This window comes from Prinia subflava, chromosome 1 (assembly GCF_021018805.1).
Source record: "Prinia subflava isolate CZ2003 ecotype Zambia chromosome 1, Cam_Psub_1.2, whole genome shotgun sequence".
Classification (NCBI taxonomy): Eukaryota; Metazoa; Chordata; class Aves; order Passeriformes; family Cisticolidae; genus Prinia; species Prinia subflava.
The window spans coordinates 151291235-151316686 of NC_086247.1; the positions used below are offsets into that span (position 1 = coordinate 151291235).

Sequence of the window (25452 nt, forward strand, 5' to 3'; positions counted from 1 at the left end):
AGCTCATTAGCTGCAGAGAGCACTTTATCAAATTCCCAAACAGCTTAGGTTTTATATGGGCATCACCTGCTGTGTGTAATGTACCTACACCACTTGCTTTCACCACTTACTCCGGTTCTTTAAAAAAGAAGTTCAAATTAATTGCTTACAATTAATACTTTATCAAATTATTGTTTCGTAAATAATAGGCAGCAGTAATCCCAGCAGTTTAGACTTTAGCCTGGAATTGAGGTGTCTGTGCAGGCTCATTTCTTGGTCAAAGCCACCTGAGGACTCTGGGTAGGTTTGTGAGCAGCTTTTGCCTGCTTGGCTGGGTTTTTTAGTGATTTTTGTTTGTTTATTTTAATTTGCTGTTCAAATATTATGGTTAGTCACAGAGAGCTTGTTCCCTCATCAGATCACTTAACCTTTGCATTGGGGCAATGAAGCAGAAGAAAGCACTGGAAATTCTCTGCAGTGAATGTGGATCATTTCAGAGAAGAGGTGTCTAAATCTGAGGAACCAAGTAGCATCTCAAATGCTTTTTTAGTCTGTGTTATATCAGCATATACCTCAGGTCTGAGTTTAAAATGAGATTTTTCTTTATTTGTGAGGGATGAGGCAAGAGAGATTCATAGGTTTTAATCATGCATACTTTTATTAATTTTTTTCTTAGCAGCTGTTCTTCCATGCCTCTTTGCCCAAGGTGTGAAAATGGGTTTGATCTTTCTCTGGCACATTCCTTTGCCTGTTTGTCAGTGGAAAATCCAACCTTTCAGCAATAATGGTATTCATGCAGCTGCAGTCAAATGCAGCCAGTAACCCAGCAGATGGATACACAGCGTGTGGTTCGTGTCTCAGGAGTTTGCTGTGGCTGCATGGAGCTGGGTAAGCAGTGCTCCAGGTTTTATGGAGGAGACAGCCCTTACCTCATAAACTGCATCTGTGATCTTTGGATGTTGGAGATGTGTGCAGTACAATTTGTAGGATTAAAGGGTATAAAAAGACCAGGCTGGATGGGGCATGGAGTAACATGCTCTAGTGGAACTGGATGATTTAAGATCCCTTCCAGAAAATCACTCTTTGATTTTATGAGCACCTGGCAGACTTTGTTATTGACAAAGCACTGGTGAAAAATACTGCTGGAACTGATACCTCAGTTATGACTGTCTCTTTCCATCTTCTGCCTCGTCATCTGCAGGAACATAAGAGAGTTCTTCCAGTGGAACACCTCAGTGGTGGTGTCTGCTTCAGGAGCAGAATGTGGTGGGTTTGAAATTAGGCTTGCAGCAAAATGCTACAATTTATGCCTCAGGGTAGGAGTCCCTTCTGGAGCCTGCAGGGAGCAGCTCTCAGTTCCTTGGCAGCTGCACCTTGGTGAGGCAGCAGCTGGGCTGGAGAGCAGAGTGAGGGTAGTGACAGCTTTTTCCCTGGAAAGTGTCGTGTGTTATTTCACACAGTGAATGCAGGAGGAATCTCCTGACACAGAGACAGCTGGGGCTGTTCAGCCTGGAGAAGAGAAGGCTCCAGGGAGACCTTGGAGTCTCTCCCAGGACCTGGAGGGTCCCCAAGAGAGCTGTAGAGGGACTCGCATGGGCATGGAGCAATGGCATGAGGGGGATTGCTGTCAAACAGGAGGAGGATGGGTTTATATGAATATTAGGCAGGAATTCCTCCCTGTGAGGGTGCTGGGGCCTGGCACAGGTTCCCAGAGCAGCTGTGGCTGCCCCTGGATCCCTGGAAGTGTCCAAGGCCAGGCTGGACAGGGCTTGGAGCAACCTGAAAGGTGTCCCTGCTATGGCAGTGCAGCTGGAACTGGATGATCTTTAAAGTCCCTTCCAATCCAAACCATTCTGGGGTTCTCTGCCATGGTTCTGTAAAATCTGGACGTGGCTCTCTGAAGCACTCGGTCGCTGTTTGGTTTGGTGCTTTTGCAGCAGAGGAATGGGATTTGTTTTCTCCTGAATTCCTGGGCTGTAATGAAAATTGATAATTCTTCTACTAAACTGTCTACTCTGTTGTGTTCCTTGTAGGAATCCTCAACCCTCGCAGCTTAGAATGCTTTTTTCACTTGCAGATAGCCATCATGTCATAGTGGTAGTTACAGAAGTGCTGTTTGATGGGGGATCTTTGAATATTCCCTATTTCTTCATTCTTTGGACTCTCTCTCTACCCATTTCCTTTGCATTTTCCTGCTGTAGTGATGAATGCTTAGAGAACAGTTAATGAGATACAGACCTTTCAACAGCTCAAGGCATCTTGAATTTTATCTAAGATTATCAGGTACTGCTGCTGTCATTTTATTTCTTCCTTTCTGAACTAACAATTCACCATCATATAATTATATATATTTGGACAGCACTTTCAAATTGAATGCAGTTTCTGAGGAGCCTCTCAAAATTTTTCTGGTGACTAAGTATTAAATGAAATACATTTGAACTTAAAATTTCTTTTTCTTTAAAGGGCAGAAAAGAGAAGTTATTCCTGGAGTAGTTACTTTTTTAAATGATGAAGTTTTACCACTGTGCACCACTAGAGTGTAGTGCTCATTGACAGATTTATACTGGTCTCCTTGTAATCCTGCCCAACAGTGAGGCTTCTGTGTTCTATTTTACAACCCACAGAGATACCAATTTTTTCGTCATTAATTATGTATTTTTTAAAGATTTCATACATTTGGGAGCGGTTTGTTGTGGATTTTTTTTTAGTACTATACATCCCAGTATCTTGGAAAATAAAGTAGATAATGTAAATCAGTTTTAAAACAGTTTTCTTCATATTCAACCACTTTTTAGCAGTATTTTAATAGATTTGGAAGGTACATTCCACAATTACCACCAGTAGGAAAGAGAAATTATTTGGTTTATAGTACCTTACAAGTGGAGCACGACTCCTGCCTGCCTTTCATCCTCCCTGTTTGGTTCATCTGGGTTTTTTAAACTAAAGCATTTCAGGCCAAGAGTGCCAGTGCAGCTGTAATCCTCAGCACAATATGGAGCTAAGCCAGTTGGATTTTGTAGGTAATGATCACAGGGAGAACTGTGGAAATGTGATTATTAATGTATTTGTATAAACACAGTAATTGGGGAGGGAATTGCTCCAGCTCTCTGAGGAGCTGTATTTATGGGAAATCATTCTCAAAATGGAAAAGATCTGACATGATTAAACTATTTTAGTGAATCAGCTTGGCTTTCCAGGCTCAAATCACAATGGAATCTTTAGGACTTCTGATAAATTGGATGGAATGATATTAATTAATGTAATTTTTTTTACAATTATGTTATTCTTCTTTCTTGCTCTGTGTTTTAATATATGCATGGTTAAGGTGTTCTCTTATTCTGCTTGATAAAATAACCTTTTTTCAGAAAATTACATTTTTAGAACATACAGATTGATTTATATGCAGATTTTCTTATTCCAAACAATTCTAAAACTCTAATTATTATTTTTAAATTATTTTCTAGTTGGTCGAATTATGTTTCAGCTCTTCTCAGACATTTGTCCGAAGACTTGTAAAAACTTCCTCTGCCTGTGCTCGGGTATGTATCTGATATTTCAGATTTTTAGTGTTGCTTACAATAATTATTTGTTCATCCAAGTACAAACCACAGCCAGATGCAAGGCCTGTGCCCACCTGAGGAGGTAAATTATAATAGAGGGGATGCTGTCCCATCCTGGACCATATCATCTGCATAAAGCCATCCTCAGGCCGGGGTGTTTTTGGCAGATGGAGGAGGACAGGGCGATTCTGGCATTGCTGTCAGAAGTAGATTTGGCCCCTGGAAAGGTCCTTTCTGCCCAGACACAGAGAGGTTCCTGCTTTGAAACTCCAGCAGATGCTGCCCACCTATGGAACAAGCAGAGTTCTGCCGTGGTGCTTTGTCAGGAGCTGATTCCCTCCTGACCTCAACGGGCTGCCCTTGGCACCAGATTGAAAATGGGACACACTGAGCTGCCAGTCCAGGTGTCTGCAGGGCAGCTGCCTCTCCTCTGCCATCCCATTCCCAAGGGATTTGCAGTGTGAGCAGATGGGGCTCAAAGACAATGATTTTTCTTTTCCAGACAAAACTCATGCATGTCCAGAGCAAAAAGAACAAGGCTGGTGTTTGGCCTGAAACAAAAGAGAAGCTGAGCTCGTGGGCACTGTACTGTTGTTGTGGAAAAGGGTCTGAGCTCAGGGAGGTGCTGCAGCTCTTGCCAGGGGAGCAACTGCTGTGTCTTTTACCTGGCTGGGAAAGTACTGGCAGAACTGGAAAGGGGACTGAGAAAAGGAACTGTGACTTCTGGCCACAGCCAAAGCTCCCAGCTCAGTGTAGCAGCCCAAATCCCATGCATGATCCCATTCTCTGAGGGGATTTTCCACAGCCCTGAGGGACATCCTGAAACATCCCCAAACACACAGGCAGATATTCCATGGTGGTGTTTGATGAGAGATTTTCAGTGCTGTGGCAAAGAAGGCATTTGGGGAGGAATGTGTCCATCCCTGTAACAAACAGCTTTGCTTGCATAACTCACGTGGAAAACAAAAATGGGGTAGGAGGAGGCATGGATTGGGATTATGGGTGTGGAGAGCCAGGTAAATAGCTTTTATTCCATGGGTGAAGGATGATAAACAGCAGTGCCCTGAGTGGCTTTTGTGCCACCATCTGCCCTTTGCCCTCATCCTGGCAGTGAGGGGCTTGGAATGGCAAATTTGGGATGATTGAGTTGTCAGTTAATTTGGGGTGGCACTGTAATAGATTGCAGCAGGAGAGTTTTGGCTCTGGGTGATGAGTACACCTGCATTTCTGAGAGTGCAGAATATTTGGTGAAATGTCCTCTAACCCAGTGTCAAATGTCTATTCCATAAGCAGTGATGGGATGAAACTGAACACTGGGTTATTTGTCCTGGTATTTATCCTGTTGATTTGTGTTTCAGTACACAGCATCTCCTGGACATGTGAATAATGAGGGAGTTTTACTCTTAATTGCTGCATTCTGCCAGCTCCCAGTACAAATCCCTCATGAACCTCAGCCCTGCCAGTCACTGTGACCTCATCCAGCAGCCCAGGGCAGCTTCTCTCCTGAATTTTGGAAGAATGCTGATGAAACCTGGGGTTCTGGGACCACTAACCCAGAAATCACCAGTCCAGCTGATCTGCAGGTGTAAAGGGCTGGCCTGACACTGTGCAGGGATTGCTGAAGGTGTGGGAACTTGGAGTAGCTCAATCCCACTTCTGCAGGTTTCATCACATTGAAACTGAGTTGAAACCTGTTTTCCTGGCTTTTTCTGGGAATTATCTGGCACATCCAGATAATGGTTTGAAAAGGATTCTGGAACCTGCATAGGAGTAGCTGTACCCACAGAATATACTTGAACCCACCATTATCCTGAACTCTTGGTTTTTTATCAGTCATCCTGAGTAGATTTACACACTCCTTCATGAAATGGGGAGGAAATTTTTTTAAGAAACAATTTTCATCTCAGAGTCCCATTGTAAACACCCCCTTTGGGATTTGATCAGTGACAATCTGTAGATCCTTTTTGTTCCACCTTCTTGCAGGTGAAAAAGGAATTGGCAAAACAACTGGAAAGAAGCTGTGCTACAAAGGCACCACATTCCACCGTGTGGTTAAAAACTTCATGATTCAGGGTGGGGACTTCAGCGAAGGTAAAATGGGCTTTTAAAACTGCCACGTTTAAAATGGAACAGGAATGTTCTCATTTATGTGTTCATAATATATAACTTCTATTAAAATGCCATAAAAACACTTCATTTACTGTGATCACCCGTTTCATTGTTAATTCATTTCATTTGTTAATTTTTGAAGTTCCAAAATGTTGCAACTGATGTAATATTTGCTTAGAAAAGTGTGTTAAAAACTCCTCACTGGAGGGTTTTATGATATTCCATCTTATTAAAACAATTGAACTCCAAACTCTAGTCCTAACTGCTTTTCACTTCTGTGGCTGCAGTGGAGGCAACACTGGTGATGTTCTGTTGGTACAGGAATATAACTCTCTGATTAAGTTTAAAATTCATAACAAAGCATTGAACGAGCTAGAAATGTTTCAAAAGTCTCCAGAAGGAGTTTTCCAGGATTTTTGATTCCTTTCCTGAAATACTTGTCCTTATAAAATGTCTGTTTTCACTGTGTCCTGAAATCCTGAAATGTTCTGCACAGCTTCTGTATAAATGAAACAAAAAGTTTTAATTGCTGCTTTTTAATGTGTAGGTAATGGAAAAGGAGGTGAATCTATTTATGGTGGCTATTTTAAAGGTAAGAGCAAATATGTCTTTGCAGATTCTTTGTTCAGTTCTGAGATAAACAAGTCTTGATTCCCAAACTACTTAATGAAAACAGGTCCACTCATAGATCACCTTTTGCATGAAACTAATGTTGCATGACAATTCCTTTTATGTGCATGACTTTCAGATAATTTTTTTTTGTTAATATTTAACTTAAATTGACAATTAATTAAGGCTAACATAATTGGTTAAACATGACTTTCAGCATGGAGGCTAGGCAACTTTATTCATGAATAAACTCCTATCTTCCTGCCTAAAACTGTCAACATATTCTTTTGTTTATAGAGAATGTGGTCTTTTGCAAAATGAAAAGGTAAGAGACAAAAGCTCAGTAACACAAATTCAAACTCTGTTTTGTGCCCTCCCTAGATATAAATATAAATATATAGACAACTGCTAAGTCCCTTTGTAGATGGGTATCTGTGTTGCTTGGAGAATTGAAGAGTTCTGTGTCTAACCTTTCTGAGGGTTAATGACTTATTCTGAGAGAGAATCTACATAATTCCAGCTCTAAACAGTGATTTCTTCTTTTGTTAATGTCTCTTTTCCTCCCCGTCCCTACTCAAGGTTTGTATGCTTAGGGTTCATTTCTGACTTTATTTATATGCTACACAAGTCATTTTCCTTGCAAAGAATTGGTAAATAAATGTACAATTACCTCTTGTAAAAATCTGTTGGAAGGAAAATGGTGAGTTTATAAATTGCTTGTTTAAAGACATACAATTATTACTTGAAAAAAGCAGGTGGTTAGTGTGATATTCAAGTGTTAAGACAGTAAATATATTTATTTACAGCCTCTGCTTCTGTGTGTGTTACAAGTAGCTCTGGTTAGATGCATGAAATTAAGTTTCTCTTAAAAAAGAGACGTAGTTTGATGTGGGAGTATTAACTTTAGTCAAGGAAAGGCTTGAGCAGATCCATTTACTAAGAAGTTACTCAGGGTTTGTTTCTCACAGTGAGTGCTAAATATGCAGAATTGTGTTTTGATATGTGATTTAAAAATTAATAGCTTTGTACATTCAAATTAGTATTTTTATCTTTGGAAATGACCTTGAGAAGGTCTGGTTTTATATTCTGCTGTACAACCAGAACTCCTCTTTAATTCACTGTAATGTGAAATGCATGTTTAGTCTTCATTGTTTTTATACTTAAATTCAGGTATGGAAAGGGTTTTTTTCCTTTTATGCTTTGAGACTTAAAGTTTTGGGTGGAGAGGTGGCAACTTTTAGTGTGCCATAGCAGGGAAATAAATGGCTTTTTCTCCTGATCTTTCTACCTGGAGATAAATAATAAATAACAATATCATGTATGTTAATTATTGGTTTAGAATGTCAATAATTCTGCCAACCTTGTCCTTATCCAAATAATTCAGGATTTAAATCCATAATCAAATGTTTATTGAAGACACTCATAATGACTTGAATTATTTTTAATTAGAAATGTTTGCACTATAACTGCACCTTTTTCTTTAAGAAACAAAGCTTTGTCTCAACTAATTTGAGTTTAAGAGACTTATTTAAACCTGCTTGTTGTTTTTCCAACCTGTTCCCGTTTCTCCAGCAGCAGCAGAATTTCTCCTTAGAGCATCCATAAGTTACTAAGAATACAACCTGCCTCCCTTGCCAGGGGAAATCTGACAAACATATTTTTTCTTCAAACAGATGAAAACTTTATTCTCAAACATGACAGAGCGTTCCTTTTGTCAATGGCAAACCGAGGGAAACATACCAATGGTTCCCAATTTTTCATGTGAGTAGATGTGATCCCCCAGTGGAGCTTTTCTCACCCAGAGAAGCGCTGTTCATGAGAAAGATGGTATTGCTAAATTCTCCATGTTCATGTTATCCATCTGATCCTGGCTAGGAGTCAGGGGCTCCTGCAGCAGGTAGAAATCTCTATTTCCTTGTGGCATTCATTTGGATTAAAGCTGGTGCTCCGTGGGTCTACCTCCTTTGTGGCTTTTTCCCCCAAAACTGTGGTTTATGTTCAGTTCTTAGTGGCCAGAAAATAGATTCTTTGCCTTTGTGTGTGCACAAATCTCATCAGATTATCTGCGGATGACAGTGATGAGCGTTGTGTTCAAGGGGGAGTGAGATCTAGAGCTGGTTTGTATGGTTTTGCTCAGAAAAAATGATTATTTATGATTTCCTTTTAATGGGGGGTGTTTTCTTTGTTGTTTTATCAGGAGGAGAATGAGTGGGACTTTTGTTTCCTTTTTTTTTTTTTTTAAATTTGATTATGGTGATTACTATTATTAATTTTTTGAGTGTTTATTCCTGACATGCTTTTTAGAGACATATTCTGCATAATTCTGTTAACTTGTGCATATACCAACACTATGTAAATTACATGTGGATAACCAGACTTTTCCTTCATTACCTTTACAAAAATGCCATTCTAGTAACCACATTCTGTTAAATTATAGAAATTACAGAAAACACATAAGTAAAACACTCAGGTCTGATAATTGAGGGTTTCCTGGACAAAGCAGGTGTATTTTAGGTTGATTTATCAGTATTTTTAAGCTTTAAACTTTGATGTGATTATTCCTCTTGTTAACTCCCTTTTCAAAATTGCCTCCTGTTAATGTCTAACTGTATTTGGGAAGAGCAGGTTGATAACTTAAGTCTAGAAATACTTTGTGAAACAACACTGGGGTTTCAAAAGTAAATTTTAACATAGTTACTTAACTAGAAAAAGTCTTTTTTTCTTTGCCATCTTTCTTGGGGTATAAGAATGAATGGCGCTTCCCTGTCTTCAGTAAAGGAGTAAATTGTCCTCAAGAATCTTTGTTGTTTTTTTTTCTTTGCCTGAAAAAGATCTTCAGTATGATATGATATAGTTCAGATAAGAAACATTTTTAGGTCTTTTCCTAAAAAATGTCCTAAAAATGGAAGATGCACAGGAACCTAAAAGAAAGTCTTGCACAGTTCCTGCTGTTCAGACATTCCGTAGAGATAAAATCGTTTCAAAAGCTTGTTTTGTGTTCCCTTCAAAGGAAATTTTAGATGTTGTGCTTCATTACATTAAATCTGAAAGGATATGTGTGCCCATTAATATGGAAAACAGTTTATATAAATACAACTCCACGGCTTAATAAGCTCTCTGAAGGCGTTGGTTCATTATTTTTCACTTGATGACTTGCCTTTGGGTTCTCTTGCCTCAATTTTCCATTTTTAAGCTTATCTGAACATTAAACGTGCAAAGCTAATGATGTCACATCAGTCAAGCAGCTGTCATTTGAGGGCTCTAAAGTTTCTTTTCTCTCCTGCATTTGATTGCAAAGTCATCTTCTTTCCCTGATGCTTGGTAGGCCCAGCTTGTTCAATCAGATTTAAACACTTTTGCTCTCCCCACACACCCAAACAACCCAAGGTTGTGTTGGATATACTAAATTATAATCAATACAGGACAATAAATGAAAGCTGTTTAAAAGCACTTTCATCAAATACTGGAGGATTCTGAAAGACGCAGATTCCTTGAAAAATTCAGGGTTTTTTCATAGAATCACAGCAAGGAGAAGTGTGAGTTCAGTGGGAACTGAGGCAGAGTGAGACACCTAAAATTTCCCACGTGAGCTGGATTCACCTGAGCTGCCTGCAGGGATCCAGAGCTGCTTGAGGCTCCTGGGGTGTCCCCTGTGGCCCTCAGGATGAGGCTGCTCTGGAGCTCGTGCCTCACCTGCCTGCCCACGCAGATTTCTGGGGTGTCTGTGATGTCTGGAAAGGCACCAGCCTGCCCTGGAGCCAGGGAACAGCACCAGGATTCCAAGTGGGAAACAGCTCCTAAAGGTTTTATCTAGGCACTTTCTGCCTTCACTTTCAAATGCAGTTTATTAAAGCAGTTACTCTTGCTGGGTGCCATTTGTCTGATTCCATTAGGGAATATACAGTGCATCTATAGAGCTTTCCTGTAAGAAAATATTTTCTTCCTTTGCACTTTAAGCTAAAATTAAAATGTGGTTTTTTATGAGTAACACTCAGTGTCTCTGTAGTTTATCATTGGAAAAAATATTCTTCAAATGTTTAACCTGAAAAGTGTGTGTTAGGCAAAACTCAAGGGTGGCTTTCAGATGTTTTTTAAATACTTGTATCTATTTAATGGCATTGATTAATTTTATAGAAAGGGGAATAGTTCATCTGAGCTTCTTTAGAGCTCTGCATTTCTTTTCAGAGATGAGAACCATATCTTACACACATCTAATGTAGCAGATAAAGAGTGCAAATAAATGATTTTCTTTTATATAACAGTTTATCCAAGTAAGGCTAAAATAATAGCAAGGATCCTGGTTATAACAATATTGTTAATTCATCAGAATTCCCTGCTCACCACAGAAAAGTTTTATTTGGAGTAATGAGTCTTCACAGGGAGTAATCAGGTAGCAAATGTCTCTTTGGCATATTGCACCAACAAACCAGGCACAACAAGAGTCTGCAATGCCTAAAAGTTGTTAAAAGTGATTTTAAATGGTCAGTTTTACTTGAAATAGAATCGCCAGACTCATCTTAATGTAAACAGGCATCTGAGCCATCCTTAAAAATCATCAACTTTCTTAGATTAGTCAGGAATTTCTCAGGCATGAAAGAGCTTGGAGGATTTATGGGAACAATGAGACCTGGGCATGGAAAAGGCAGCAGAAGTGATGTCAGGAAGCTTCAGGGAAGAGCATGGGCTGAAATTAAAGCACTGGTGGAGAGTGGCACAGTGCAGAGGTGGAAAGAGTCACAAGTGCTGGGTTTAATGCTTGTAGACAATTTCCCTCCCCTTTCTTTCCCCCCTTACTTGAGCAACAGTTGGGTGGGAAGGTGAACGTGGAGCTGAGGGAGGATTGTGAGTTCCATGCACATGTGCTGGAAATAGGCCAAGTCTGCTCTCGTGTGCCTGAGAAACATTTCCTGCTCTGGAGGAACACAGCATTTTGCAGTCCAGCAGAAAGCATCCAGAGAGATTCCCTTTAGATTTGTGAAATCCTGCAATTTCAGCTTTCTTTGCTCAAAGGTTTGTAGCAGTTCACTGCAGGCTTGTGTTGAAGAGAGTTGTAAGGGCACCAGGTTGGAAATTGGCTCTTTGTTTTCAGGGGGCCTCACTCTGATTTTTTTTTTCTTGTGAATGACTTCCTGTAGAACCCTCAGTGATTTTGCAAGTGTTCTAAAACCACCTGGGGGTGTTAATCTGTAGCTGTCCTGTTTCCATGTGGGTACTGAGACACCAATCCTTGGGATGGGGCAGAGATTGGCAGGCACCACTCCAGAATCTTTTCTTTTTCTCTGTCTCCAGGAGCTGCTTTGAATTGCTGCTGCCAACAGCAGCAGTAGTTACTGGGGGAGCACAACTGGAGCTCTGCACACAGAGCTGAGCTCTTCAGGGCCCTGATATCCTGGATATTCCAGCTCAGTGGCTGGATTCCTTTGGGTGATGTTCTGGAGCAATGTGCTCCCTTCTCAGTCCAGCTCATCTGGGAATATTGTGCCTCTTTAGAGCCATTCCTTCATTCCTGGCCATCCCCTACCTGCCAGGGAGGAAATTCACTGTACAAAACAGTGCAGCTCTGGTGAAAATGAGGGAATAAAGTAAATTAAAGAGACTCCCGATCCTCCCACGGGCTCAGCTCTGGTTCCCCTCACGCCAAATCTGCCAGGCTACATTTGTAGCAAACCACAAGTGCCCCTGAGAAGGAAGAGTGGAGCAACAGGAGGAAGCCAAACAAAGTAACCTCTTTGTTGAAAGAGGGCAGTTTTGTGTAATAATTACTTTATTGCCTCCTTCAGCTGTACAGTTTGCTGAGGAATAAGCCCTTAGTGTAGCCTAAAGAGGAGTCCTGGATTCTGTTCCTTATCAGTCAAATGCTTGGAGTTCTTGCCTCTCTGTTCCACAGCTATTTAAAACTTGAGTCTGATTTCCTACTACTGACTGATTTTTTTTTCCCTTATTGAGAGTGTTGTTGGTTTAATGTGTCTCTCAAGCCCTGCTTTCTTGCTCAGAACTAAAAAGGATTTTTTGTTTTAAAAATGTTTTAATGTGTGGTGCCATGCCCAGTTTATAAATTGAAACAAAGGAACCACTTTGATCTGCTAAATGAGGGATAAAATAATTTGGGAGGATTCTTTTCTTGTTTTGATTTTACAAATCATTTCGGAATGTTACCAGCTCATTAAAAGTAGTTAATATTTTTTTTGGTGTCCCAAACCAGGTATTTTTCTAATCAACAATTAATAATTTTCTTTTTTTTTTTCTCCTGTGAAATGAAATATCTTTGAGGTAATTATTAGTTGATTAATACAAAAATGAAAAAATATCAAATGGAAGGGGCTGATGTTGCATTATCTTTGAGCATTATTGGTACATGTGCACTTCTCACACAAGCCAGTCCCATTGGCTTGATCAAAAGTCTATGGAAAAATGAAAACATTCCCAGGATACTTTTGTGTTTAATCAGTAACAAAAATATCATTTCAGTGCTAGACTATGCAGAGATAATTAATCACTGATAGTTCATTGGTGGGGGTGGGCTGTGGATAAGCTCAGCTGATAATCCAGTTCTAAAACATTGCTGCTGCTCAGAATTCCACCGGAGGACAAATCCAGCATCAGCTGCTGCAGCTGGTTGGGCTTTTTTGCACCTGCAATGTGGTTTTTGTTCTAAAATTCTGAACAGAAGCAATCAGTGCACATATTTTAGAGAAAACACTGATTTTTCTTAGTTGTAGAAAAGCTTCATAGCAGGAGGAGGATGGCAGCTAATTATGAAATGTCTGCAGTTGTGAACTTTGTGGCTGCACACGTTTCCTTTGTGAATCCAAATGTTTCTGTGCCAGCCTGGGAAGTTTCTGTTTAGGAATGGATTCAGCAGAGCCTTTGAACCCCTGTGGAACTGCAAGCATGTGAATAAACCCACAGAAATTGGTTATTCATCTGCTTCAAGTTGGGCATTTTTTGCTGGTTTGAGACTTAGAGGGGAGTGGGGGCAATCTCTTTCTAACTGTTTGTTTTTGCAGTAGTTTTGCAAGCAGGTTTTATCTTGAGTTTTGTTTTTTGTTTTTAAGGAGAACTTTAGTTTTCAAAGTACCTTGTATTCTAAAGAAAATTTAGAGCCCTCTTTTAGGCATCCTTTTTCTGCATACGACTTGATTAATATTAATTTTAAACTTGTATTTAATAAAACATAGACTCAGTTTTGTCTGAAAATGTATTACAATTTATTTCTGCCATTTTTGTGTAAAATTTACAGAAACAGTGTTACATCGTGCGCTCCAAAGGTAATGTCTCATTCCTCTAAGGCTGTGTCCTTTCCTTTCTTTCTGTTTTTATCTTTCTTGTTTTTCTGATCATATTGTTATGTGCATTGAACCCTTTGTTAGGCCTGAGGTTCTCTGGGGGGTGGGTGAGAACGTGCTTTTATCAAAAAGATGATTTTTCTCTTCAGCAGTACCTTAAACCAATTTAAACTTGAATGAAGCAAGGTATTTGTCCTTCTGTAAATAACTTGCATAACAGTGTCTATTAAAAGGCAGATTTTGAATGGTTTAAATGATGAGAGCTCTATATAGAAATGTTCTAACAAAACATTATTTTGGGGGATGAACTCATCATGACTTTAGGTTTCCATAGTGCCAAGACAGGAGGTAGGTTTGCTCCTGGTTAACTTCTGAAGCCCAAGCAAACATGCAAGGATTGATGCAGAAAACCTTGAAATGCCTTTTTAAAGTGCACCTTTGCAGAATAAATGTCAGCTTGCAGCCCTAACACTGAGGTGAGAAAACTTTCAAAGGCACCACAAGGATTTGGGGCTCTACTTCCCAAGGGAAGTTGCTCAGTCCCCCAAGTCCTTGTGGTGCAGCTGAAAGTTTCCCTTTGGGACAGAGCTTCTCCCTGGTGAACAAGGACAGAAACTCTGTCCATTTTAGCTCTCAAATAGCCAGGGGAAGCCTCTGCACGGGTTTTAATGCAGCCAGCACCCCTTTCTCTGCTCCGTAAGGACCAGCCTAAAGGCAGCTCCTGCTTGGGTAATTTGCTTAATTAGTCTCAAATGCTGCTGCAGCATGGCAGGAGCACCTGCAGCCTCCCCAGCCCTGGGCTTGAGCCTATTGCTGTTTGTAGCTAATTCTGAACACTAAGTCTTCACTGCTATTGATTTCATTGAAGTAACCCACTTCTATTTTTTTCACCCCTTTAAATCAGCTTCATAATTAAACCACTTAAACTGTTTACTTAACAGCAGGTTGTTAATGCAGTTAACTCTTGCTTCAAGAGCTTCAAAAGCCGTAAGGATTTTTCTCTTTGTAGCAATATGCTGTGTTAGCGAGGAAAAATCAAAGAACACCCACTGCTATTGAGAAATTTAATGTTAATAGCATTTATTCCCCTGTGTTAACCCAAAGGAGTTTGCTGTATTATTCAGTATTACAGAAGTGGATGGGCTGGTTGACATTTGGAGATTAAAAAAAAATCAAGAGTGTAAACACTCCTGATTCAGAGTTCCACCTTTTGGGATGTGTTCAGCACTGCAGTGTTTTGTGACCTAATAGTTCAAAACTCAAGGGAACAGAAGTGTTTAAGAAGTAATATTTTATTCTAGCAGTGGAAAACTGACTTCTTCATACCAAATCTGTGTTAGTGTAAATTTAGAAAAAACACCAGTGATTGATTATTTATTTTGAGAGAGGGGAGTTCATTGGAAGAAGGCTTTAAAAGCCCAATAATGTTTGGCAGGAGAGACAGGAAGAATGTTTTCACATATCAAAGTAACTTCAAAAGTGATCTCTATTTTATTTCTCCCCCGATATTTGAGCAGGTTCTGCTGTTTTTTATTCAATATTCCTGCATAGCAGGATCCCCTGTGCAGCAGGAATCCAGGCTCACTTGGAGAAGTAACTTTAGTTTGGTTTTGGAAAAGGAGTCACAGCATTAGAATCCAAAAGATTTCTTCAAAAGGCAGTTGCATTTTCCATTCAGGCTCAGTGTGAGAAGCTGAAAAATAGGGAGGAAATCTGCATTTATCAGTGAAGTACAGATGGCACAGAATGTCTGCTGTTGATTTTGGGAAGCCTGTGAGTTTTTGAGCTGAAGTGTTTGATGATTTAAGACCAAAATATTGCTTTGTATTCCCAGTCAGGAGGCCAAGCAGGTAAATGGGGAGGGAGAAAGAAGTGGTGAGGAGTGAGGGAAAGCAGAGAATCTCTGACATATCACAACTCTTCTTTTTCTAAATACACTCTCTTTAAAGTGACCTTGCAATCTAAGAAGCTAACAAGCTCAGAAACATTTAAATCCCACTGGTCACCTAGTGTTTGTCACCAAATTGTATCTTCTCTGTGATTAAAAATCGTAAAGTTATTACATTGAATGTGTATTTAAAGGCACTTACTTGGAAATTGTTTACTGCATGCATGAAATGATACTTGGTACAACTTTCAGTATGCATACTTAGCTAAACTTCAAACAAATACCATGTAAAAGTTTAAGAAAGCCTGTGTGTATAATTTGTAATTTTAATTTGTTAATTCCATGTATTTAACTGCACTTTTTCACTATTTTTGTCTTACCTTCATCTCTTTTTTTTTTCTGTGTCATTCTCCTCTTTTACTTCATCTGAATCCCTGATTTTATTTTATTTTACCATCTTCCCATCTTGCTGTTTGTCCAACAGAACAACAAAACCTGCTCCTCATCTTGATGGGTAAGAATCCTTTTCTCAAATCCAATTTCTCAAATGATTCCTAAAGTTTGAGGGTTATATTGAAAGTAGACAACAATAGGGAAACAAATCCTTAATTCTGTTGAAGATTATATAATGGGATGAGATGGAAAACAAAAGTTACAATTCTATAAAAATTTCAAGTTGTAACTTATTTCCTAAAGCTGGACTAAAACTTGAATTGTCTTAAATCCTAGGATTATTTCTTTAAAACTGGTTGCTGCCCTCAGCCCATCAATCTGGGAGCTGAATTGCCAAGTTGAATATATTTGAGCAGTCATCTCTTTTGGGGCATGTTTCTATCCCTAAAATTTACGGGGCAAGTGAAAGACAGAAAGAGAAATGTGGCACCATAGAACAAAACAGAGGATTCCTTTATTTTAGCTGTCCCTACAGAGCCAGGGGGAATTGTATCCTGGGTTTGTAGAGACCTATAAATTCTTCTTCTCTGGGGAGGACTTTTGTCATGTTTATAGATGGGCTCTTGATCTCTATTGCACAAAACTGCAAAAATAGAAGGGTGGGTGAGGAATTATAATCTGTTTACTCTGCCCTTGCAGAGGAGAGGGGACTCCTTCAGTTTGAGGCAAACACTTGATGTCAGAGTGGATCTTTATTTCACATTGCATAAAACCTTAGCATTGTTGTCAGTGTTAAACTTAAAATCATTTAAAAAATCTTATTTAATGCATTAAGAGCTCAATGTGTCTACCTCAGACTGACTTTTTAAATGTGAGACTGATTGGAAAATCATTACAGCGATTCATAGATGTCCTGTACTTTGTGAATCCTCTCTTTCTGCAGTGTGCACGTTGTCTTTGGACTGGTTATTTCTGGGTTTGAGGTCATAGAACAGATAGAAAATCTCAAAACCGATACCGCGAGCAGGCCCTACGCAGACGTCCGGGTCATTGACTGCGGGGTGCTGGTCACCAGGTCAGCTAAAGATGGTGAGTGCCAGCATTCCCAAAATTGGGATGTGCATCTTCTCAGAGAGTACAAAAATCCCACCAGCAGCTAAAAATCATCATAGTAAATGTGTAGAATCATAATTAATTCTTGCGAGCTTGTAAAACGTAGATCTTGGTGTAGGAGAGGAAGGCACAGCAAAAGAAAATATTTTCTTCCCTCAACATTTGTCCCCTGTTCATGTTAGAGGTTGACATGACAAACTCAAAAAGGAGTGAAAAGTTATTTTTCTGTTTGAAAGAGGCAGACACAAATGGTCTTTTCTTAAAACTGGATTTTATGCGCTTTCCAAAGGTTTATTTCAAGATTTTTTAAAGTTAATATATACAATATGTGTGGTCTAGCTTATTTTCTTTCTCATGAACATTCATGGAGAATAAATGATCTTAAATATATATTTGGACAGTCTCTGTGGCTTAGTGGAGTGTTACAGGTTTGCATTTTCTACCTGATTTCTGATTTTTCTTAAGGATAAGGTGGTTATTTATGTCCTGTAGAGAAAGCCAAGAGAAGCCATAGTGTAAAAGTGTGAGGATGCAGAAAAGAGAAAAATGACAAAGTTTTAAAAATAAAAAATACACAACTGAGCCAGCAGCTCATTTGTTCTTAATCTTTGATTTGCAACCTGGGCATTGTTTCCAAAAGCACTGAACTTTTTTTACTATAGGTGGTCTTTGCTTATTTGTGTATTCTGTCTTTGCTGGAAAATATTTGTATCATACCAACATGGATTTAGACTGGGCACAATCAGATGAATCTTTATTGTGATTCTTAAGTATTGTAAAAAGTTCACAGAGCTTCTCTAAAATGACCCATTTGTATATTTATACATCTACAAAATAGTGTGGTTTGTGCTTTTACATGCAACACATGTGCACAGTGTAAATTGAAAATAACTGTTCCAGCTTTGGAGAAGAAGAAGAAAGTTTGCTCTGACTCAGAGGCCTCAGAGTCCTCCTCCAGTGCATCCAGCTCTTCAGAATCCTCATCTGAGAGTGAGGCTGAGAATGAGAGGAGCAGGAGGAGAAAGAGGAAAAGGAGAGCTAAAACCAAACAGTGCAGGAAACGAAGGAAGGAGGAGAGGAAGAAGGAGGATCCAAGGTGCAAGCGAACCTCAAGCCAAAGACGGTGACTGATCTCTTAAATTTAACAGTTGCAGTGAAATCTGGGGAATTCTGCTTTGTTTTCATGAGGTGCTCAAGCAGTAAATATGAAAATGCTTTTAAGTTTGGGGTTTGGTGGGTGATTTTATAAACAAACAAAAAACCCTAAAGCTGAGCTTGTTGTTGAGTTTTCTATGATCTTTGTAGATAGAAGCAAGAGTCATGTTGAAATAACTAAATCCCAGCATGTGAGACTGTTCAGGGCTCAGCACACCTGTAACTAAAGGCAAATTGCAGAACTTTGTAAATATATTTGATTAGATTTTTAAAATATTTCTCAAGAAGTTGTAAATGAAAAGCAGAATTATTTACTGTAAAGCAAAGAACTGAACTTTCTCTCCAGTAATAGTGGCCCATCCTCCCTTTAGCCTATGGAGGGCTATGGAACACACTTTGGTTGCTAAGCCAGCTTTAATTTCGATGCACCTTCTTTTGGAATTCAGTTTTTTCCAGCTGGTTGTGATTTCTCCCCCTGCTCTTTCCCTTGGCAGCCTTTCTGACAAGAGCGATGTCGCAGACAAAGTCGACTTTAGCACAAAGCGGGACAAGCCCGTGGTACGTCCTGAAGAAATCCCCCCAGTGCCTGAAAACAGATTTTTGCTCAGAAGAGATGTGCCTGTTGTCAATGTAGAGCCTGAACCGTAAGGAACTCCGAGCTTTTTATTCTGACTTGCTGAAAACTGTGCATGAAATGTTCCTGCTGACATTCTCTTCCTGGTGCTGCAGTGTCAGAATTGCTGTATGAGGTCATTTCGTTGTCCTTTTCAGTTTCCTTCGTAATATTCCTTGTGACCTGTGCCAGGGGCTTTCACTGACATCTCAAGCTAATTTCATTGGTCTTTAGGGATGTTAAACTCAATTTAAAAGAGTTAATAAATAATTTCAGAAGTAATCGTGCAATGCAAACCACAGGAAATACTTGATTGCAAGGGAAACTTGGGATTAGGAGAGGTGATTTTTCACCTTTCTTAGACTGATTAAGAAATTTGGTTCAGAATCAATCACCTGGAATTTCGTGACTTATTAATGTTTGAGGATAAGAGAAAATACTCTTTGCTAAAAAGGAAGTCACAAGTTCACGAGATACTTTCAATGTAGTTTGTAGCTCCACTGTCAAATTTCCTTGTTTTTGTAACTGAGCTAACCCATTACAGTGCCAGATACCTCTAAAATCAGTGTTGGGTTTGTTTGGTGTTGGGTTTTTTAATTTCACTTACAGTCTCCTGTAAGTCTTTCCTTGGAACATCACTCATGTTCTCAAAGATTTACTAACTACTTTTGGGGATTTTACATAAACTGAAAGAAGCAGAGCTTTAGAACCTGTGAACTGTCCTGAACTGAGATCCTGAAACTCTTCTGCCCATGTTGTCTTCAGGATTTGTGCTGCAAACACGAGTTAACCTCTTGTGGCAGTGTTTTGCAAGTTCATTGTTAGCATTAATTTCTGTGTCAAGAGATCAGGCTGCACATTTGGTTGAAAACAAATACATGTTGACTTGCCTTTTGTTGCAGAACTCTCTTGCTTTGTTTCTTAAAAAAAAAGCTGAATTCTGTCTGAAAATGAATGAGTAAGATGATGAATATTTCTCATTTTTTAACTTAAATTAATGGTAAGTTAATTGGGTTTTTTTGCTATGTAACTTCATGCTTTATTCATTTATGTAGGAAACTTCTTGATGCTGCTCCAGTTCTGACTGACCAGAAACCATCAGTCTCTAAATCTGGACGAAAAATTAAAGGAAGAGGCACAATAGTATGTGACAGTTTTATTTATTTCTTTATTTCCTCTCACCCAGAGTATCTTCCCTGACTTTGAGTTTTGAATTTCCCTGGAGGGCTTTGTATGACACTTTATTTACATGTTGTAGGATCCAGTTTAGAAAGCATTGAAATCTTGTTAAGTAGTTGATTTTATAACACTTTTTTTCCATCCTTCCTGTTACTGTCTTTTTACTTAAAGATTGTTTAGAGAAAAAAATGACTAAATGGAATGTTTGGAAATACTTATGTAAATAAAGACTTGGGATAAAATAACTTAAAGCAGAGTGGAATTGGCTTCTGCCAGATATTTGGGGTTCTGTCTTTTTTTCATCACTTTGGCACTCTCTCAGCAGAATTAAGAGTGGAAAAAGATGTCATTTAGGGCTGGCAGTCAGAGAAGCACATTTTTCTTCCATCTCTAACAGTCTTTATTAGCACAATTTCTGTCCAGGTGAAGTTCAGTATGTTTTTCAGAATACTTGTTGGTAGGTTCCACGAGACTCCAGAGTATAAAATGTGAGAATTAAGAAGGTCCATGGCACCTCCACAATCTTTTAGGCCATTCTTCTGAAAAGCTGGGTTTTTTTACATAGTCCTTGCTTCAGCTGAAACAATAGGGAAGCTCTGAGTGGCAGGTTATCTTGATTATTATTTTTTTTTAATATTAGAAGGATGTCTTAAAATCTTCTATAATTACCTGGATAAATAAATACATGTATTTTTGTGATGTTATTCTGGGGGAAAACACTTTTCCCCCCCCCCTATTTTTACTGCTTTCATAAGTGGCTCGAAATAATTGAGTCAAATCCAGATATGCTTTTATTGAGTCAAGGAGCATCTGATTTCCTCACAGAATTTACCTAAGTGTGTATCCCACTGGGTAATGGAAAATAATGAGTTAGCAATAGCAGAGTTCTTCTTTCTCTACTGCACAAGTAGCTCTCATTTTCTACTTAAATGCTCTGCCTATGCATAATTTTTTAAATGTGAAGCATCACTGCTCCTTTTTGTGAAAGAGTTGGGGAGGTTTTTTGTGGGGTTTTTTGTTTGGTTTTCTGTTTTTTTAAATTGCCTTAAAGTGACTTAATCTGGATTCCCATTTCTGAGGAGTTGAGCAGCAGTAACTTTTGAAATGGAGTTTTTTCACTCCTACAAACTGTGAAGCATCTGGCTAAAGTGAAACATCTGTGCTTTACAAACGAGGGTGGTTATCTGCAGTAATTGCGTTATTCCAAAAGGGAATCCACGGCCTCCTCCTCGATTCTTCCTTTCACTTTTTGAAAAGCTGTGTGATCTGCTGGCCTGTCCCAGGCTTTGCAGAGTGCTGTGAGTGTAAAAGATGCAGCAGTGTGTAAGAAAACCCCTCCTGCAGCTGTGTGTGTTTGCTGTCCCAGCGCTATCACACCCCGCCGCGCTCCCGCTCCTGCTCCGAGTCCGACGACGACGAGAGCAGCGAGACCCCTCCCCACTGGAAGGAGGAGATGCAGAGGCTGCGCACGTACCGAGCGCCCAGCGGGGAGAAGTGGAGCAAAGGAGACAAGTAAGAGAAGCCTCACCACAGATTTGAGGTGTCCTGGCCTTTAACAAGCCCTGACTGATTGTGTACATGTACCACGTCAGTAGCAGGGGGAGAGGAAATGGCCTCAAGTTGTGCCAGGAGAGGTTTAGGTTGGATATTAAGATTTTTTATTTTTCACAGAAAACACTAGAACAAGCTGCCCAGGAAAGTGGGGAGTCACTGTCCCTGGAAATGTTCAGAAAACATGTGGATGTGACACCTGAGGACATGGTTTAGTGCTGAACGAGGTGGTGGTGCTGGTGGTTGGACTTGGTGATCTTCAAGGTCTTTTCCAGCCTTAAGGATTCAGTGATTTCCTCAAAGTGGATTACATGGTTTCTTTGGAGTAAAACAATCAAATCCATTAAGCCTTTATTGTTTTAGTTGTATGTTCTTTCAGCAGTTGCAAACTGCATGATGGATGGAAGTCAGCTCTAAAATCCCTGATGGCTTGATATTAAATATGAGCTTCTATCAAATCATGAGAGATAAATCCCAAGAGGAAAACTTAAAAATATTATATGTAACTATTATTGAATAATTGCCAATGTTTCTGATTATTCTTTTTTATGTACTGAGATGTTTAAAAACTTTAAATGTGATTGTTAAAATTGTTAAATTTAAATGTGGTTTAAGGATCCTGTAGTTGTAGAGGTCAGAGACCTGCAGACTGGGGTAATTAAAACCTTAAATCTCTTTACATGGGTCCTAAAATACACAAAATTTGCTGCTGGTGGCATTTATTTCTTAGGGAGAAGTAGCTCTTGGTAGTGTTGCAATTCTGTATCTTAAAATGAGTGTAAGGAACTCAAAGGAGTTCTCTGGTATTAAAGTATGTGTGCTAGGGTTAATGTAAACTTACTTAAAATTAAGTTTAAAAATACTTAATTTATCTAAGGGTTTTTAAAGAATTTGCACTGAGTCTGGGGTTTCTGTGTGTGTTTCCCAGGTTGAGTGACCCCTGTACAAGCAGATGGGATGAGAGAAGTGCGTCCCGGAGATCCAGGTCTTGGTCCCATAATGGTTATGCTGATCTAAGCACTGTGAGATACTCCAGCCATCACAAGAAGCACAGGAAAGAGAAGAAGAAGGTGAAGCATAAAAAGAAATCTAAAAAACAGAAGCATTTCAAGAAGCACAAGCAAACAAAGAAAAAGAAAACATCAGCCTCGTCAGATGTAGAATCCTCTCATTCCTTCCACAGGAGGACAAAATCGTCTTGTGATCGTGAGAGGAAATCTCGTTCTTCCTCATTGTCTTCCAGGCGTTCATCCAGGAGAGACTGGTCTAGATCTGATAAGGAAGACCAGAGCTTGTCATCTTTATCAAGCAGAGGGTCTCGATCGTACTACAGGTCCAGATCCAGGTCTAGGTCTAAATCAAGATCTTACTCCAGAAGAAGTTCTAGATCAAGATCAGCCTCTAAATCATCGCGATCTCGAAGTAGGTCACGGTCGAGTTCTAACCCCAGGCAGCAAAAGACTGTTCCCAACTCTCCACGAAATGTTTCAGCACGGTTAAATGACACTAAATTGGCCAAGACTGCTGAGCCTGTCCGAGCAGTGATACTGCCCAGTGACAAGGTCATCGTGCCACCAGTTGTCCCAGAAAACCTCCCTGTCATACCCTTAAGTGACAGCCCCCCACCTTCAAGGTGGAAACCTGGGCAGAAACCCTGGAAGCCATCGTATGAGCGAATTCAGGAGATGAAAGCTAAAACAACCCACTTAATTCCCACCCAAACCAATTACAATTTAGCAGTCGTCAAGGAGGCCAACACTTCCTCCTCCTATCGCAAGCAGGAGAGGAGCTCCGGGAGCGACCGGAGCGCTTATTCCAAAGGCCGCAGTGACAGGAGCTCAGAGAGCTGGCAGAGGTCCAGGAGCAGGTCCTCCCGAAGCCGTTCCTACTCTAGATCTTACTCAAGGTCCAGAAGCCCATCGAGCTCCAGGACAAAATCCCCTTCTTCTGGCAGGTCACCGTCCCCGAGTAAATACCGCAGTGACAGGTCGGGGTACAGCGAGTCCACGTCCGACTATTCCCTCAGCGACGAGGACAGGCACAGGAACAAAAGGAAATCCACATCCAGCGACCCCAGAGCTCGGAGCCTCAAACTGAGGCAGGAAACGAGCTCTGAAAGCACTTTGCCTTACAAGCATCCAAAGGACTACGATGAGTCTTCCCAAGGGTTGAAGGAGAGTGACAGTCTGTCATCCTCAGACTTCTCCTCCGACAGCGAGCGCTCTGCCAAAGCCAAAGCGGTCCAAGAAAAAGAAGGCCACTTTCCATTAGAAGGGGATGCTGAGAAACAGGATAAAAATAGCTTAAGTTCTGAGAGAAGGGAGGAGAAAGCCAAGAGTGAGCGGGATTCTGATCACTCTAAGAAGAAAGCAGCTAAGGAGAAATGCTTGGAGCAACCCAGAGGTGGTGCAAAAACGAAACGCAAATCCTACTCAGGTAGCAAATGGGACTCGGAGTCGAATTCTGAAAGAGGAGAGGCAAAGCATAATAGGGGAGATTCCAGACCCTCCTCTGGGAAAGAAGAAGGAGAGGCCACCTCAGGGTCTGACACGGAGCTTAGTGTTACCAAAAGGATAAAAAAACAATCCAATTCCTCAGAGGGCTTTTTGGGTTCTGACTGCACGTGGAAGACAAGCAAACAGTTGTCATCTTCTGAATCGGAGAGTTCTTGTTCCAGCTCAGCAGACACTCGAGGCAAGTTGAAAAAACACAAACATGGTTTGAAAAAGACTCCTAAAAAATCACATTCCAAAAAAACAAAGGAAAAATCGAAAGGCAAAAAGGAGAAAAAACACAAAGTCCAGAAAAGAAAAGAAATGTTTCATTGGCAGCCCCCCCTTGAGTTTGGGGAAGAAGAGGACGATGAGATAAATGAAAAGCTGGTTACCAAGGATGATAAAAAAGAAAAGCAGCTTAGCAGGGATGTAAAGGATAAAAAACAAGTTTATGAAAAGGATGAAATAATCACAGATAAAATGGGAAATGGTGAAAAGTCGTGTGTGAATGAAAACCTTTTAGATAAAAACACCACATGTGAGGCCTCACCGGATCGCAGCAACCTTAATAAAGAGCCCATTGAAACAAGCGCTTCAACTGGTATTTTAAACTCAGGAATAAACGTGGCTGCCTGCAAGAGTGAGATGAAACAAGCTGAAGAAAATAACCAGAATGGGCTGGAAGATGTTATTCAGACAGATGACAACATGGAGATTTGTACTCCGGATCGTAACTCGCCAGGGAAGGTGGATGTGGATGTTTTGTCTCCTGTCATTCTCACTGCTAAACCTTTAAGTGCTGATGTAAAAAAAGAGTTACAGGCTGAGACCCCTGAGCAAGATGTTGTCAAACTGGGAAACAACATTAGAGACTTTATTAATATTAAAGAAGAAAAAGAAACAGGAAGGCAAGAGAATAACTCTGTCCCTGTGTCTGGTGCTAAAGACTGTAGTTTAAAAAGTGAAAATTCTGAAAATACGCCAAGCAATATGATAGACAATAAATGGAAGCCTTTGCAAGGTGTTGGTAACTTAAAACCAGCAGCAATTACCACGACCACAGAAGTTAAAAATGTAGCAACAGCACCAGAACCTAAGCCAGCAGGTTTAAGAATCGAAATAAAAGCAAAAAATAAAGTAAGGCCTGGGTCTCTTTTTGATGAAGTGAGGAAAACCGCCCGGCTAAATCGTCGGCCAAGGAACCAGGAAAGTTCCAGTGAGGAGGAATCTCCAAGCAGAGATGACAACAGCCCTTCCAGGAGTCTCAGCAGGTCACGAAGTAAATCTGAGTCTAAATCCAGACACAGAACAAGGTCCATGTCCTACAGTCATTCGAGAAGTCGATCCCGAAGTTCTACATACTCATATAGGTGAGAAGCTCGTGCTGCTCCCACAGCCAGCCCTGGGAAATTGAATGTTCTTGTATTTTCAAGGAATGCTTTTCAGGTTGTGGGTTTTGTTTTTTAACAGTCCTGTGTTCTAGAACCACGGAGTGGTTTGAGTTGGAAGGGACCTTAAAGAC

At 40.1% G+C, this 25452-nt stretch overlaps 1 protein-coding gene across 3 annotated transcripts in view; it reads left to right on the forward strand.

Moving 5' to 3' along the window:
• Window positions 1-25452, forward strand: part of NKTR (natural killer cell triggering receptor) — a 34173-nt gene that overhangs the window by 4990 nt on the left and 3731 nt on the right. For 2 of the 3 annotated variants that reach the window (XM_063416948.1, XM_063416957.1), the window contains 11 exons: window positions 3444-3518; window positions 5523-5630; window positions 6196-6240; window positions 7931-8018; window positions 15916-15945; window positions 16768-16913; window positions 17838-18060; window positions 18587-18736; window positions 19761-19848; window positions 21251-21396; window positions 22364-25300. In XM_063416948.1, the coding sequence (XP_063273018.1) occupies window positions 3444-3518; window positions 5523-5630; window positions 6196-6240; window positions 7931-8018; window positions 15916-15945; window positions 16768-16913; window positions 17838-18060; window positions 18587-18736; window positions 19761-19848; window positions 21251-21396; window positions 22364-25300 (4036 nt within the window). Of the gene's footprint in view, window positions 1-3443; window positions 3519-5522; window positions 5631-6195; window positions 6241-6554; window positions 6583-7930; window positions 8019-15915; window positions 15946-16767; window positions 16914-17837; window positions 18061-18586; window positions 18737-19760; window positions 19849-21250; window positions 21397-22363; window positions 25301-25452 lie in introns of those variants that run through there. The other variant, XM_063416967.1, reaches the window with a different exon arrangement.